General features: G+C 39.0%; 1 protein-coding gene across 1 annotated transcript in view; it reads left to right on the top strand.

Moving 5' to 3' along the window:
- The window catches only part of NYAP2 (neuronal tyrosine-phosphorylated phosphoinositide-3-kinase adaptor 2), a 122338-nt gene extending 113973 nt beyond the window's left edge, over nucleotides 1-8365 (top strand). The window contains exon 6 of the mRNA XM_010001618.1: nucleotides 8138-8365. Coding sequence (XP_009999920.1) covers nucleotides 8138-8365 — 228 coding nt within the window. The remainder of the gene's footprint in view (nucleotides 1-8137) is intronic.
- The last annotated feature ends 6401 nt before the right edge of the window (nucleotides 8366-14766 follow it).

Below are 14766 nucleotides of genomic sequence, written 5' to 3' on the forward strand. Positions count from 1 at the left end.
GTTCAGCAGATTGGTGCTTCAGGTTTATTACATTGCAGTCTTCTCCCTGAGTTAATGCTGAATCGGTGTCCCAGACTGTGCTGGACAGTGCCATCCTTTTGGAGACTGCCTCTTAAACAGAAAACCAGAAACAAGGTACAGGGAACCACTGCACCCACTGCATCCCATTTTCTAAAGCATGGGAATACCAGTCACAGTTCTTGCCTGTATTTCAGCTCTTCTGCATGTCAGGAAATCATGTCTGTATTAGATTTGGGTACTATCTTGTTTAGCAGTCCCTGATACAAATGCAATTGCACAATGTTGCTGTGAGGGTAGAGCAGATGTGGTGTCTCATACTAAGGGCAGGCTGTTACCTATTTGGATTTTTTAGAATCTCTCAGTGCAGTGTATATATAACTCTAGTAACTTTTCATTAGCTGCATTTCCTATTGGAGTTACAAATTAATCATAAAGTGAGATCTTTATCTTTTAAGAATGTTTTTATACATCTTTAAAAAGACAAATGTGACCACCTACAAGAATGTGATCATCTCTGTACTTTAGGTGTTGTTTTCAGTCACATTTTCCTTAATGATTTTCCCCCATATAATCAGTACAATACTTGAAAAATGGCTTTTTATCTAAGAAAATGCTTATTGCCTCAATTTTTTCATCAAGGAAGGAGAAATGAAAGCACATCTTAAAATTGATCATCTATAAAGCAACTTTATGGTCTGTAACTGAGGTATTTGTGTATTTAGATCACCTAATACAAAATAAGAGGAACCAAAGGCACCAATCCTTTCAGTGCTGGAGCATTCTTGCTCCATATATAATTTTTATTGTTTCATATATTTTATTTATTTTAAAATTATTCTTGTGACCATTTTCTTGAAAATGCTGGAGAAATATGATGACTTAGGGGCTTTGCTGGAAAACAAATATGGTGAATTTCTTTCGCTGTCACAGCAATGAAGGTTAGTCAAGTCTTGAGTTCCAGTACTGATGTCAATAGAAAGAGTACTGAAATTCTTGTACATGTTTTTAGCTTGGAAAAAGTGAGGTCAAATGAAATGGAGAAAGTAATGGATTTTGTGCTGTCCCCATGTCACATTTTTGGAACTTTAAGATTGGCCTCAATGTCCACTTTCTCATAGTTCTCAGTTCTTCCAAAGTCTTGGTCCTGTTTCTACTCATTTTCATTCTTCCATATTCAGTTTCTGGATCCTTCTTGGGCTCTTGTGGGGGACTAGAAGCAATAAGCTAGAGCATGCACCCTGCTGCCTTCAGCTCCCTCATACATGAGAGCTTTTGCAGTCTTCAGGGATTGGATCCAGATGAGGAAAGGGTCTTATCACCAGCAGCTCACATTTCTCCAGGCCCCAAATGCAAAGAGAAACAGGCTGTTCATCTCAGAACGAGATTTAGAATCTGGCAGTGTTTCAAAACTACCATGATTTAGAGTAAGAAACACTAATTGGTTACTCAGTCATAGGCAGGCCCAGCTGTAGTGGCTATTGAGGTCACTGCCTCAAACCATCCTGCTGTTTTACAGCTGGTTCAGGAGCAGTTAAGGTAGACATGCAATGGAGAAGAAACCTCCAGCAAGAGGTATAGGTGGGGAGACAGGGTCAGTAACTTCTCAAGGAAATCTAGGACGTTTGAATGTTACCCTGCAGGTGCTGTGCCCTGTAAAATGCAGTTAGCAGGAGATCTTCAGATCACTGAGCTCTAGCAAAGTGTTCTGTCCTTTGTCCCTCCTGTGATTGACCTAATACAATACTGAAATTTCCTCTCTATTTTACAGTGAATGACAGGAGGTATCATGGTGGGTTGCTTGAGTTCTGCTTTTATTTCTTAGCAGAGACTTAGATATAGCTTTGATTTTTCAGGACTGCTCTTAATAGGAATGCACTCTATGATGATCCACTGCATATATGAGATGCATGAGACACCTTTACACAATGTCCCTAATAGGAGTTACTTTACAGACTTATTTTAAAAACACTAACATTTGCAGGATGTGTTCACTAACAGTAGATCAAGCAGTACATTTCAGACAGTTGTTTGGTATTACAAAAGCATGCTTAGATGTGAAGAAAACATGTTTTCAAATAAGATAATAATGCAAGGTCAGGAAGATCTATAGCAAGACTGATTGCAAGGATAGAAATGGAGAGCAGGACAGTGAATTTATCATTTAAAGTTTGCTTTATTGATAGTCTCAGCAATAATCTGAGGGTTACCAGAAAACTCGAGGCATAAGAGCATGTGCAGTGCTGGTTCTGTGTAAAGTAACTGTGACATTTGGCAATCATAAATTAGAGGTCAGGAATCAGAGGTGCTGAAGATTTACTGACTGTTTGCTTACATAATTTTAGGATAAGTATTAATTGTTCTTAATATTTGGGAATTTTAGGCATTCCAAAGGTTCTTGTGAATTATTTTTAAGTGATGCTCAGGCCATAGGGCACAGTAAGCCTTTTAGTGAGTCCTGTATTTGAAAAAAAGGTGTCCAGAGTTTTCTCATGATATCTCATCATATAATTATATAGATTGGCAGAACACTTTTTACAGGAACTCTGGTTTTCATTTTTTCTGTAACAATATCATTTGTAAAAAAAACTATTTCCAGAAGTTTAGAAATTTAGAATGATGGAAATCAAGACATTGCACACAGCAATTCAAATGTGATGCATATACAGCTTCGAAAGTTGAAATAGCATGTGTCAGTGAATTCTTTTAATGTTAAATGTACAGGGTAAGATTGCACAGTGCCTCTTCCCACCCAACTGTTTTATCAAAATCAAGGCTGGTGTGCTGGGGCAATTATTTCCCAATTGCTTAGAAGGAAAAGAGAGATGTTACTTGTGTCTCTTAAAAAGAAGGATTAGTGAAAGGCCAGAAAGGGTAGTTTATGTAGCATTTAGCACCTTGTTTGTGCTTTTGTGCTCTAGAAATCAGACACTTCTAGAGAAGAATGTGCAGTTGCATTATCCAGTGTCCCCAGGGAGCATTACCATGCACTACAAATTGCGTGGAGAGTGTCTGCTTTCACAGCTCACCTTGCACATTCTGTGTGTTCCTGAACATACCATTGCTTTTAGTCACCTTTGTATTAATAACCAATTGTTTTTTGAATTTAGCATTAATGGGAGAATGGGTTAGCAGTACAACGCTATGTAAATGGCTAGCTATCCTGGGTTACATTATGCTGTCTTTCATGTTAATATTATTCCAGAGTACCTCTGTCAGAGAGAAAGAAATGTCTGCAGTTTTAGCCTGTAGTTTTCCCCTCACCAACTTTTGCAGCCATTGGAAGTAACAACTGCAGTGAAATAGTTATAGCTAATGGTTAGCAAAAGAAATCTTGTCCAGTGTAGCTTTCCAAGTGCTCTCCTGAAGGCTTTTTAAATCATTTGAGGGGTTTTTTACAATTTATTTGAAAAAACTGTAGTCAATTTCTTGGGCTCATTAAGTCACCCAGCACACTCCTGTTGGCTTCAAATGGGTAAGGATCTCACTGCTCCTGTTTTCTGAAACCTGATTCTGGCTGAACTCCTGCCTTGGACAACTCCTCTTTTGTGTACTTGGGCTAAGAGGACCTCCAAAACGGGCTAGGAGTATCAGATTACGGATCATGAAGTAACTGTTCCTGCTTAACATAGCCCTCTGCCTCTTGTGCCCATGGCACTTGACTGCCTGCTAGGAGTGGGATTTCACACCCTCCCGAGTGGAAATACCATACCCGGACAGATGGCTGGGGCCCAACTGCAGCAGGGAAAGTGCCATCAAGAGTTTCAGTGGAAAGGACAGCTTGGAAACTCCTGTCTGAGAGCAGGCAGGAGGGAGGAGTACCTTTTCCTCCCAGAGGATGGTAAGTGGCTTTGAGAGAGCCTTTCTTCTTCACATACTGCCAAACCAAACCCACATGCTTGGCTCTGCTGAATGATGTGTAACACTGCTCACAGATTGCACCATTAGAGATCACTTGTTTACAGATCCAGGAGACATTTCTAATAATCTCCTTCAGCTTCTGCTGTTACTTTTTATTTAATTATATTTTGTGTTGGTTTAAGATCACTTTGTCATAGCCTCGTATTGGCTGTTGGGCTTTCATTTTAGTTTTGATATACAATTGTCACAAGGGGTTTTTGTACATGACCTCTGTGACCACATACTCGTGATGTGGTTTTCCTCATCCTTCCTGTAAATGAGTAGTCAGCCCCTCTGCCCCTCTGTTTTTGAATATTACTTCTTGTTCTGTGGCACTGCCAACATTGAATTTGAAAGTATGTAACAGATCTTAATAAAATTGACTTTGGACATTTTGGGAAGGGCAGATAATAAAAGTAAGGTGGCAACATAGAATGATCTGTCCTAAGGCCCTCCAGAACGTCGGTGGCTAAAACTGTATAGGAGAATTTAGTTTTGCATAGCAGAAGAAGGTTCTTACTCTTTGTTGATGAAGTTCAAGTTTGGAACAAACTTTTGCTTTGAAACAGATTTTTGAGGAAAACTAGGGAATAGTGAATAATTGAAGGGTTTTTTTGTTTACCAGGAACTTGTGAGACATCCTCCTTTAAACTTGTGCTCAGTCATATTCAGTTGAATTCATTCAACCACTTTGCATACAGTTCCTACACACCAGATTATCACGCAACTTTTACTGCCTGCTTAGGAGCAAGGCTTTGAGTAACCGTCGATGACTTGTGTTACCTCCAGTGTCGATGGGCTTTGTGCCTGAGTCCCTACATGCACACCTGCAGCCAAGCTCTGACATGCTGCATTATGTGTATCTTTCCTCACAAGATATGGGATCCTTGAGGAGCAGGAGAACCATATAGCTGTACAATATTATGAATGCTCTACTAGATTCTAGAAATTAACTTGTAACATAATTAAGTTTTGTGCCTCACACACTGAACAAATCCCTTCTTATGGCATAGTAGGTATATTAATAGCCTGGTGCATGACCAGAGGAGCAGCCTGGAGCCAGAAAGAAGAGAGGATACACAGAAAATTAGTACAGGAGCTAAGCATGAGACCCATCAGTTCAGTGACCGCAGGAAGGATTAGGCCTTAAACAGATTAGCGTTAAACTCATTAGCTTTGAACACCTCTGTAGCCCTACGCAAGTCATCGAGGGTTACTGCTGTGATTACACAGCCAGGTTGGGTGCTGGATTGTGAGCCTTAGTGCCCATAATTTGTCTAGGATGCACTGAAAATTTAGTTAACACTCTTTGGTATCTTGTGTTAGCAACATGGTTATTGTAATATCTGTAGTTCATTGATCTACAAACAGGGGATTTCCTCTTAGGTCTCTCTTGCAACTTCAAGAGGCATGCACTCCAGTGCGTTTTTGTTTTGTTGCACATTAACACTAGAACTAGGCAAAAACACCAAATAAAATACTTCAACATTTATTCTCACTTTTAAGCCTCATTCCCAAGCCTTTCAACATCATATGTGTTCACTTAGTCTATTTTATCAAATGACTTTGCACATGGTAGTTCCACACTTTCATGCTGCACATTCCATTACCTGTATGCAGTTACAGGAGAGGAATGCACCACATGGGTTGTGCGTTTAAGATGATGCTGGTGTGAAAGACTTGGCCATCAAACAAAAATCACATTTTAAAAATCACAAGTAGTCTTGAAAAACTGTGTCTGGGAAAGTGGAAGAACTCAAATTCTTCATGATAAATGATTGAGCTTTTGAGCTGCCTACATGGGTTTAATTTAGGGGCTGTTTATAGGGGGTGGCAGAATGTCTGTGTAACTGATACATGCTGCAACACCATTTCTATCTTTGGGAAGTTGCAACTGGTATTTTAGAGCTTAGCATGTCAAAATCCTGTGTCAGTCCCCCTGGATCCTGTGAAGGTGATTAGTTACCAGAAGACACTGGTACTAATGGCACTGCATGTAGTGCGGTGGTGAGACTAGATGTGACATGGATGTCACATCCTCAGTGGTGACTGTGGTATGTGCTGTGGATGCTGTTGGTGATGCACAGTGGCTGGAGCACACATGATGGGTTATAAAGGAGAAGGTATTTCCTGATGCCTAGAAGAGGAAATCCACACTCAAGCACCATTGTCATCAAATCCAGCATGGACGCTGGTGTCCAGCTTTGTGTGGTGAATGTTTTGTGTAATCACTTGTATGCAGACTGTGTCCCTGTCCTGCCCATGCGGGAGGACCCAGCCTAAATGAAGACATTGCTGCGTAAGTACTAACCTGTCAGTGATGAGCAGAGTGGCAGTAAATCTACCTCAAGTAGAGCCTCATCCAAAGACCTCAGAGCTGGGGAGCAAGGATGAATATCTCCAGTTCACTTGGGGAGTTTTGGAACAGGCCTGGGCACCCAGAGGGAGAAAGTCTTACATCCAGCGTGGATGATATGCCTCATACCTGACTATATCACAGTTAATGTCAGATCATTCCTGAGATTAAAAATAAAGTGTTCAATTAGGAAGAGCAGGCATAGTAGGCTTCCAGAAGACTTTTAGCTCAGCCATTCAGGAGGACACGCTGCAGACACGTGACCTGTGTTATTCTAAGTTCATAAGAATATTCAAGAATTACATTCATGTTGTGGTTTAGATGTGTTCTGCTCAAAGTACTATCTAATGTATAAGGTAAGCATGGCTTTGTTTCATTATAAAGGAAGATAATTCTATCTAAAATTCTTTTTTCTTGTGACACGCCTTAGAAACTTTTTTTTTACAAAGATATTTGAAAAAAAAATGCACATTTCTTTATTCCATTTATTTCTCTAGTTGAGTATGTAATTTGTTATTACTTTGTCTGGTAGGCTTGCTCACATTTATTGCTTTTGCTTGGTTTCCTGCTATGAATCTGAGTAATTTCTCTATCTATGTATCAATAAATGCTGACTAAGCTTCAAGTTGACCACAAAAACTCCTGGGCTACTGGGAGTTTCTGTACTGACTCCTAAGAAGACCAGTCCTCAGTTCTAGGATCCTGGTGTATATACACACTTGGCACTCTAAGATTTATGAATGAAAGGCATATGAGATCATTATTAACTGTACTCCAGTACTCTTAATAATAAACATGCATTTCCTTCATGAATCATAAGACGCTGCCAAAGTATTACTGTACATGTGCAAGATCAGAGATGTACTTGGACAGCCCCTGCCAATGTGTGGTGTGCATTTGCTTATGTGCAAATCCTTAATTTATGACTAATATGGAAAATAAATGTTGGGAGATTCAAGATACCACTTCAAATTTTCAAAGTGTTAAGAGGAAATCTTCTGATTTGCATTGCAGGTGTACAGTGTGTCATCCAAATACAATGAGCCTTTTCAGGATAGTTTAGTACTAGTGATTTTGGTTCCAACTGAAAGCCTTTTAGGATGCATTTTCAATTTTCCATTTTCAGTCATGCAGGTACCCCACTGAACTGAAATGAAGCCACATTCTCAGGCTTCAGAGAGGCTCTGACATGTACTTACAACTAAACATATGCTAACCTCCTTTTTTGGATCAGGATCTTGTTTTCAAATATTCTACATGCATGAAAATGTGGAGTTTCTAAACTCTTGGTGTTTTCCAGTAAATGAAATATCACAGAGTAGGATAGGCTAATCTATATAATTGACATGGAATTCCCTAAATAATGTTTTAAAAAATTAAACACAGAGTTATATTTTGTTTGATGCTTAGAAGTGTTAACACCACTTTTAATATGACAGATTTGATTTGGAAAGCAATATAAAACATGGGTTTCAGTGTATAAATTTTTTTATTTCCAGAACTTAAGGACATTGTTAAGATCCATGTGCCCTTTTGAGATTCAGTCCATCATTTAAAATCCAACCAATGCTAGTTTGCTGAAAACTTTTAGTGCTCTGGAGGAGTTAGAAAGAGGGCCTTTTTATTACCCTTTTTCTTCTTAAATTAGTGTGTAGACTGACTTTGGTCCTGTTGTTGCTATAGAGACTTTTTGTTCATCAGACAAATCAGCGTGCTGCAGAGTAACGTTAACCTTGCAAAGAAATAACATATTCAATCTATGACCAAATAGTTATTTGTATGTTTTTTTCTTCTTCTTTTCTTCTTCCTTTTCGTTCTCTCTGTGCTCCATGCCCCTCTTCACACATCCTCCCCACCCCCCAGGTGACGTGTATGCAGTGGTTGCAAGGGGACCACACAATGCTGGACATGATTGAGAAAAAACGTTGCCTCTGCAAAGAAATAAAAGCCCGACAGAAATCAGAAAAAGGACTCTGCAAACAGGAGAGCATGCCTATTTTGCCAAGTTGGAAAAAGAATACTGGGACCAAGAAATACAGCCCTCCTCCTTATTCCAAACAACAAACTGTGTTTTGGGACACTGCCATTTGACAGTCATGTGGAGGATGCCCTCTCCACTGTGTTGCACCATGCACAGGTAGCCTGCTTTCTTAATAAGGCAAAGGCTCTAACCTAAGACTTACCTGCAGGTGGTGAACTTCTTAGGAAAAAAACACACTGAGACAGTGCTCACCTGTCAATCAAGAGAGAGATTTAAGTTTCCAACTGGATTAAGGCATACGTATTTATCCAGGATTTTTTGGATCCAGAAGATATCAAAATGTAAATATTTCGCCAATATATTGAAAACACCCAAACTAATACACTGTTTAAATATATATATAAAATTTCAAAAATTTATGAAGAATTTTACTATATAATGTTACTGTTATGCTGTTTTATTACCTATTTTATATGTGGTATTCCAATGTTCCCCCCATTTTATTTCTCTTACCTGCCTAGATTTGGCCTCTGTACTAAAGCATGTGGTTGTACGTTTTGTTGAACAGGACAATGTACAAAACAACGTGGTGCTAGGGCTGTAGAGGTTACCTGGAGTCATACTCATTAGGTGTCCTTAGCTCTGCAGGGAGGGGGTGGGCTGGACAAAGGAGAGAGTTTTGGCTGGAAACACTAAAACTGCAAGCAATGCAAATAAAAGTGCTTAATATAGATACCCAAGTTGTAATTAAAATCTGAATTTTTCTTAATCAGTTTTCTCATAAAGCTAATCAGATAAATTGCCCTTCGTTCTAAATGAGCCAGTTACTAAAATTACTTGGCCAGGAAACTAAATTTTCTGCAGAAAAGCCTGCAACAGAAACTCTTCCTTCATTACATTCAGCTGACAAGCGGAGACCACGGTTCACTGTGACTAAGCATTGCACATTGTACAGCCCATGCTGGAGAGACCCAGCCGCTCAACAGGTGAAGGGGGTGGCACTGTAGCCCTGGTTCCTGTCCACATTTGTCTTTGGTCCAGAAAATAAAGGCAGCAAAATCTGTTTACATGTTTATTATTTTTCAATCCAGCAACACATCCTTACTTTAAGCTGTGTCTGATTTCCTTGTGTTATTTATAAAGGCTGGAATTCAGACCCCTTGAAAGCCAGTAGGGAAATCCCTCTTGATTTCATGCGGTTTTGAAGCAGAGGCCCATGTAACACGTTCTTCTGAGCATGCCATTCCTTCTTCCTGGCTGCTTCTCTAATTGGCTTACAATCCTGTATTATATTACACCCATTTTAACAGAATATTATGTCATGACCAAAGAATTATGACCTCCTGGTTTTAACGGGAGAAAGAGATGGCTTATACTGATTATGAGGGTGAAATCCATGAGGGTGAAATATCTTCCAAAAGGATCTGTTGAGAACGAGGGAAACTTGTACTGCTGTGGAATAGGGAAAAAAAATGTATGGCATATATTTTGTATATTTAAATTTCTATCTATGCGTCTGTTTGGTAGCACAAAAGTTCCTCTTTAAAACAATCATTTTAATGTTATATTTGCCGAGAAGAAAAGGTGTGTTGTTTGAAATTTCTTACTATATTGGCTTTTCTTTGAAATTGTATTGACAGCATTGCCACAGCTGTAATAGCTGATCAAAAAAAAAACCAAAAATTACAAATTTTAGAAGGTTTTTGTAATCTATATTGCTAAAGTTTGAGTTTGGGTAATGTTTTATCAGTAGTAGTTTCTTTTCAGCCTCTGAAATAAAGTTTTAAAATATTTTATATCTAATTAACTAATGTATATTTTAATGTCCAAACTGAGATTTCTGTAAGAGATAAAGTGTGTGTTTATATGTGTGTATGTATATTAGCATTATTGTATATGTATATATGCATATGTATACACACATATATATGTATATATGCACGTATCTATCTCTCTATATATATACTCATAGATGTATGCATACGTATATACCCACATACATTGAATATTGGTGTGTGTTATGAATATACAGTGGCTGGAATGGGTATGCAATTAAAATACAGATTTAAAGAGCCCCTCACAGCCAAAATGACTGAGGGACATGAAAAAACCCAGTGGCTGTGAAGGACTCTTTGAATACGTTACATCCAAAGACAGCAACTGTATATTCTGCTTATTCTCTTTTTTTTTAAAGAAAGAAAATGGGAGAAGAAAAACTGCAATGAACTCACAAAGTTCCAATATCTGCTGGAAAGAAGACGACTTGTTGGTTGTGAGAAATCTGTTGAGAGAACAGGCTCATTATTCAGAAGGTGTTTATGCTTTGTCTTCCTTGTTATGTGGCAAGAGAAGATTTTCTTGTAACCATGTGTGAAATAGTTAGCTCAGCCCTTTCCCCTGACTTTACTAAGTCTTGATAGTCCTTCTCTGCACTGCTCTCTTCCTGGAGCAATGACTTTCAAACCCTGCCGAAGCACCCACTTTGCAGTCCAGCCCCACGGGCAGGCACGGGCGCCGCAATGCCAGGCCCCTTGGGGGAAGGCAAACGTCAATGTAAACAGTTACATGTTCAAGAGTGTTTGTTCGTGTTGTGTCCTTTTCATATCAATACACGAGAGGAATAATGATCAGGGAACAAAAACATTGTTGTCCTAAGCAGACTTGCTTGTTCACTTAGCCCACCACAAAGCCACTCCTTGTTTTGCTTTTATTGCTGAACACTATTTATGTTGTCCTTCCTAAGTAACTGCCCATGTGCTTCCAGACCTCCATTGTATCCCATGGAAACAATGGCTTTTTGTTTTAAAGTGTGACAGTACATGAAAAAACAAAATATAACTTAGCACTTACCTTCAAAGCACTTTAGAAATGTGAACTAAACCTCACACTTGCGAGAATAGTTTAACAGAGGAGGGAAGCGAGGCTCAGGTGGAGTAGTTTCCCCAGGCCACGGACAGAGCCAGCGAAGGACACAAACCACCATCCTGTACTGTGCCTGCTGGCCCACCCCATTGTTCAAGTACAAGGTGCATCGTACTGCCGAGAGTGTGCCATCAAAACGCTGTGAAACATTTTCTGCATCACCTCTTGTCTCAGCAGTTTCTTGTCACAGGGTGAATGACAGTGCTTAGTTACACACGGTCATTAAAGCTGTAGTCTGTATAAATATGCAATCGGTATGTACATACAGATCACATATATACACACACTTACGGAGACTGTATATATGAAATTGTTTGGTATGCACTTATTTTGCTTTAAACTCCTGAAGTTAAACATTATAGTGTAGCAATTTGTGTAAAGTGCACTGTGATTTCAAGAAAGCACAGTAAAGTCACAGGTCTTGTTATTCTTGCACTAAAAATGTGTTTACGTATATTAGCCAATGTATGTCTACTTTATTGCTCCTCTTGGCAAATTAAAGCAAATGGTATAAAATGGTATGAGGTTTTTTTTGTTTGGGTAATTTATTTTTAAGTGGATAATGGCACTATGATTTTCAATGACAGGGTTTTTAAATAACATGAAATAATTCTGTGTTCATTCCAATGTAATACATTTACCAATATCTTGAAACTGAATGTCATGTTGCTTTTTTCATATTTCATTAGGAATTGTCAGGTATGTGCCTGAGATTGTGTAGGATTAAGGAGTAGCTAGAGGCTAACTGTAATCATATATTATTAGCCGTTTCTATATACACAGTATAAATACATATTAATTTTCTTTTCATTTTTGTACTTGATTTTTTTAGGTAAGATGTAATTAAATGTACTTTGATACTTCTGAAGTAATAAGATGTTGTTTGAAGATCAATTCTGCTTTCTTTAGTGCATTGACAATATTTTACAATAATTTAGTGCTTATTTATTTGTGCTCCGGTGTAATTACAATAAAAAGCAATAGTTTAAAATATTTGGCTGTTCATTTTCATTTGATGGTTTCAGCTCAGAGCCAGATTATTCACTAGGGCTTAGCCAGAGATTCTGGGGAAGAAAAGTCAAGTCACAGATGTATATTTATAACGTTCCCTAGGCATATTTTTAATCGCAACATTTTTTTGACGAAATTAAGGAATTGCTTTAATCGGTTAATATTTGCAAGTCATGCCTGGTTGCATCTAATGCCCTGAGTGCCATCCTTCACTAAATCCTTAGGATAAAATTTCTCTGAAGAGCAGACAAATTTTTCTGTAAGTACCTTTCACAGTTTAGGATGGAAGATGCTCACTTCAAAGATCTCCATTTGCAGAATGTCCATAAATGGGACCCATCATGTACTCCATAAAGCTAAAAAAAACCCTCTGCTTAAAAGTCAGTATAATCTTACATGTTTCCAGACAGAAGCTTTACTGCTGCCAGGATGTAAAACCCAGTTCTTACAGAGGAATTCTGCAGTGAGAGGAGGGCACAGAGCAGGGGCAGTGGGGGGAGGAAAGACCTGTACAACCTCACAAATGATATGGATCTTCCTGTGCTCAATTTTTCAATGCTTTTTTGGGTTTTGCTGAAGATTTGTAGCCTGGATTCAGTGACTGAGACAACCTCCTACCCTAATTTTTTTTAGGAAGACATTTAGAGATTTTAAAAGTTTGCACGAAGTTGATAAAGAACCCAGTAAGAAACAGTAATGTTCTTGCTGCAGCTCTGAGACTGGATTTCTCTCCCATTGCCAGTGGACATATGATGGCTGAAAAGCTTTGATACCTCTTTATCCTCCTGTTCCTCTCCCCAGCCTCTGGCATGGATGTTCAGAATGATTCATCCTACAAAGCAAAGTCCAGCCTTTTGTCCCAGTCTCCATGTTTCACAGAGAAATCCTGTAGGAATGACTAGAAATGAACAGAAAAAAGTTTTACAGGGATTTCTCCTGACATAAAAGAGGAAAAGAAATGCTGTCGGTTCAAGAGTTAGATTGTTGTTTGTACTCTTCAGTGGAACAGCTCATGAAGTCCTGTGTCCTAGCCCATTTCTAAAGAGCTTCCAGAATTACTTCCAACCTCCACCTCACTCCCCATGCCGTGACTGACCACTGCTAGAGATAGCAGAACCTAACCCAGAGAAGGAACAAAAAGGGAAGATTGCAAAATGCAGCAGTAAGCATAGATTTGGGACAAAATCAGATTTTCCTCTATTTAAAATAGGTTTATTCACTTTCTTTGCCACTGAAGAAACACTTTCTCTGTGCCATTGTTTCTCAAACAGAAGAGTTTTAAATTAAAAGGAGACAGGACCATAAAAAGAAATGGTTGAATTTTACACTTGTATTTGCTCTAAGTTTATTTAAAAGTGGAAAGGTGCCTGCAGTGCTCTATCTTGGGCTTCTGCTCCTTTTGCATGTTAAAAAACTGTCACAATAACACTGGCTGGAGTTTCGGCTGTTTCTCTGCTGCAGTCACTCACAGTGAGCTTAGCTGGTGCCAGAGTGGCTGTGAAGCAACTAAGCACACAGAGAACTGTCTTGCTTGGGAACAAGTAACCTGCCCTGAGCAGAGCACAGAAGTTGAGCAGCCATGAGAGGAAAGATGGGCCAACATCTCTCAGATCTACAGCCAGTGCTGACAGAGCTGGCAAAGGAACACCAGGAAACTAAATAAAATGTACAAAAACAAAAGACAGCTAAAAAGAAACACTGCTCAAATGCAAGACTGAACACATTTAACATTTATTTTCTAAACCTGCCAGCATCTCTTTTATGGTGTGGTTTTCCCTTTAAAACAAAATTACACACCTGTCACCTTTCAATTGAGATTTTTGGCACAGGAATGGCTTTCATGTTCTCCCCACCTGTGGCACATTTTCATCTTTCTTTGTTCCCTTCTCTCTTTCTGTCTCAAGCCTTTCTTTCATGATGTGATTGGGGAAATATATTTGTAGGTACAATGAGAGTTCCCTGTTGCCTTTTGTTCCTGTTAATACTGTGCTTTCTTTTTCCTATTCTCAGCTGGCTCTACACTCTCTAACCCTCTAAGAAAACATACAAAGAGAACAGGAACCACCATCAGTTTTAAGAAGATGGCATTTATCAATGCTGTTCTCAGTGTATACACAACAAGTTTCATGGAGGAATTCAACTGGACCTCTTATTCTGCAGCCTTCCTTGATCAAAATCCAGCAGCAATACCTGCCAGACCTTTATGACAGGAGATACAATATGAAATTGATAGTAATGCTTCCTAAATCCTTGAAAAAACATGAAATGCATAGGATTACACTGTTTCACATTCAGGTAGGTGCATAGCTCATGTTTATTTGTAAACAAATAACTGAAAAAGCTTATTAAAGGTTAAGTTAAAACAAACAAAAAAAATATTAATCAAGGCATTTCAGTGAAAGAGATGAGGGAAGGGAAAGACATAAACCCTTGGTCTCCAACAGCCTCCTAGAACCTATGGCTGAAACCGGAACCCTTCAAGACTGCAAAGCCCCGGTGTGAGGGCTAAAGTTGCAGGACTACCAGCTCCCTCACCTCCGATCCTGCTCTGAGAGGTGGGGAAGCAGCAGCCCCAGAG

This window comes from Chaetura pelagica, unplaced genomic scaffold (assembly GCF_000747805.2).
Source record: "Chaetura pelagica isolate M959 unplaced genomic scaffold, ChaPel_1.0 scaffold207, whole genome shotgun sequence".
NCBI lineage: Eukaryota > Metazoa > Chordata > Aves > Apodiformes > Apodidae > Chaetura > Chaetura pelagica.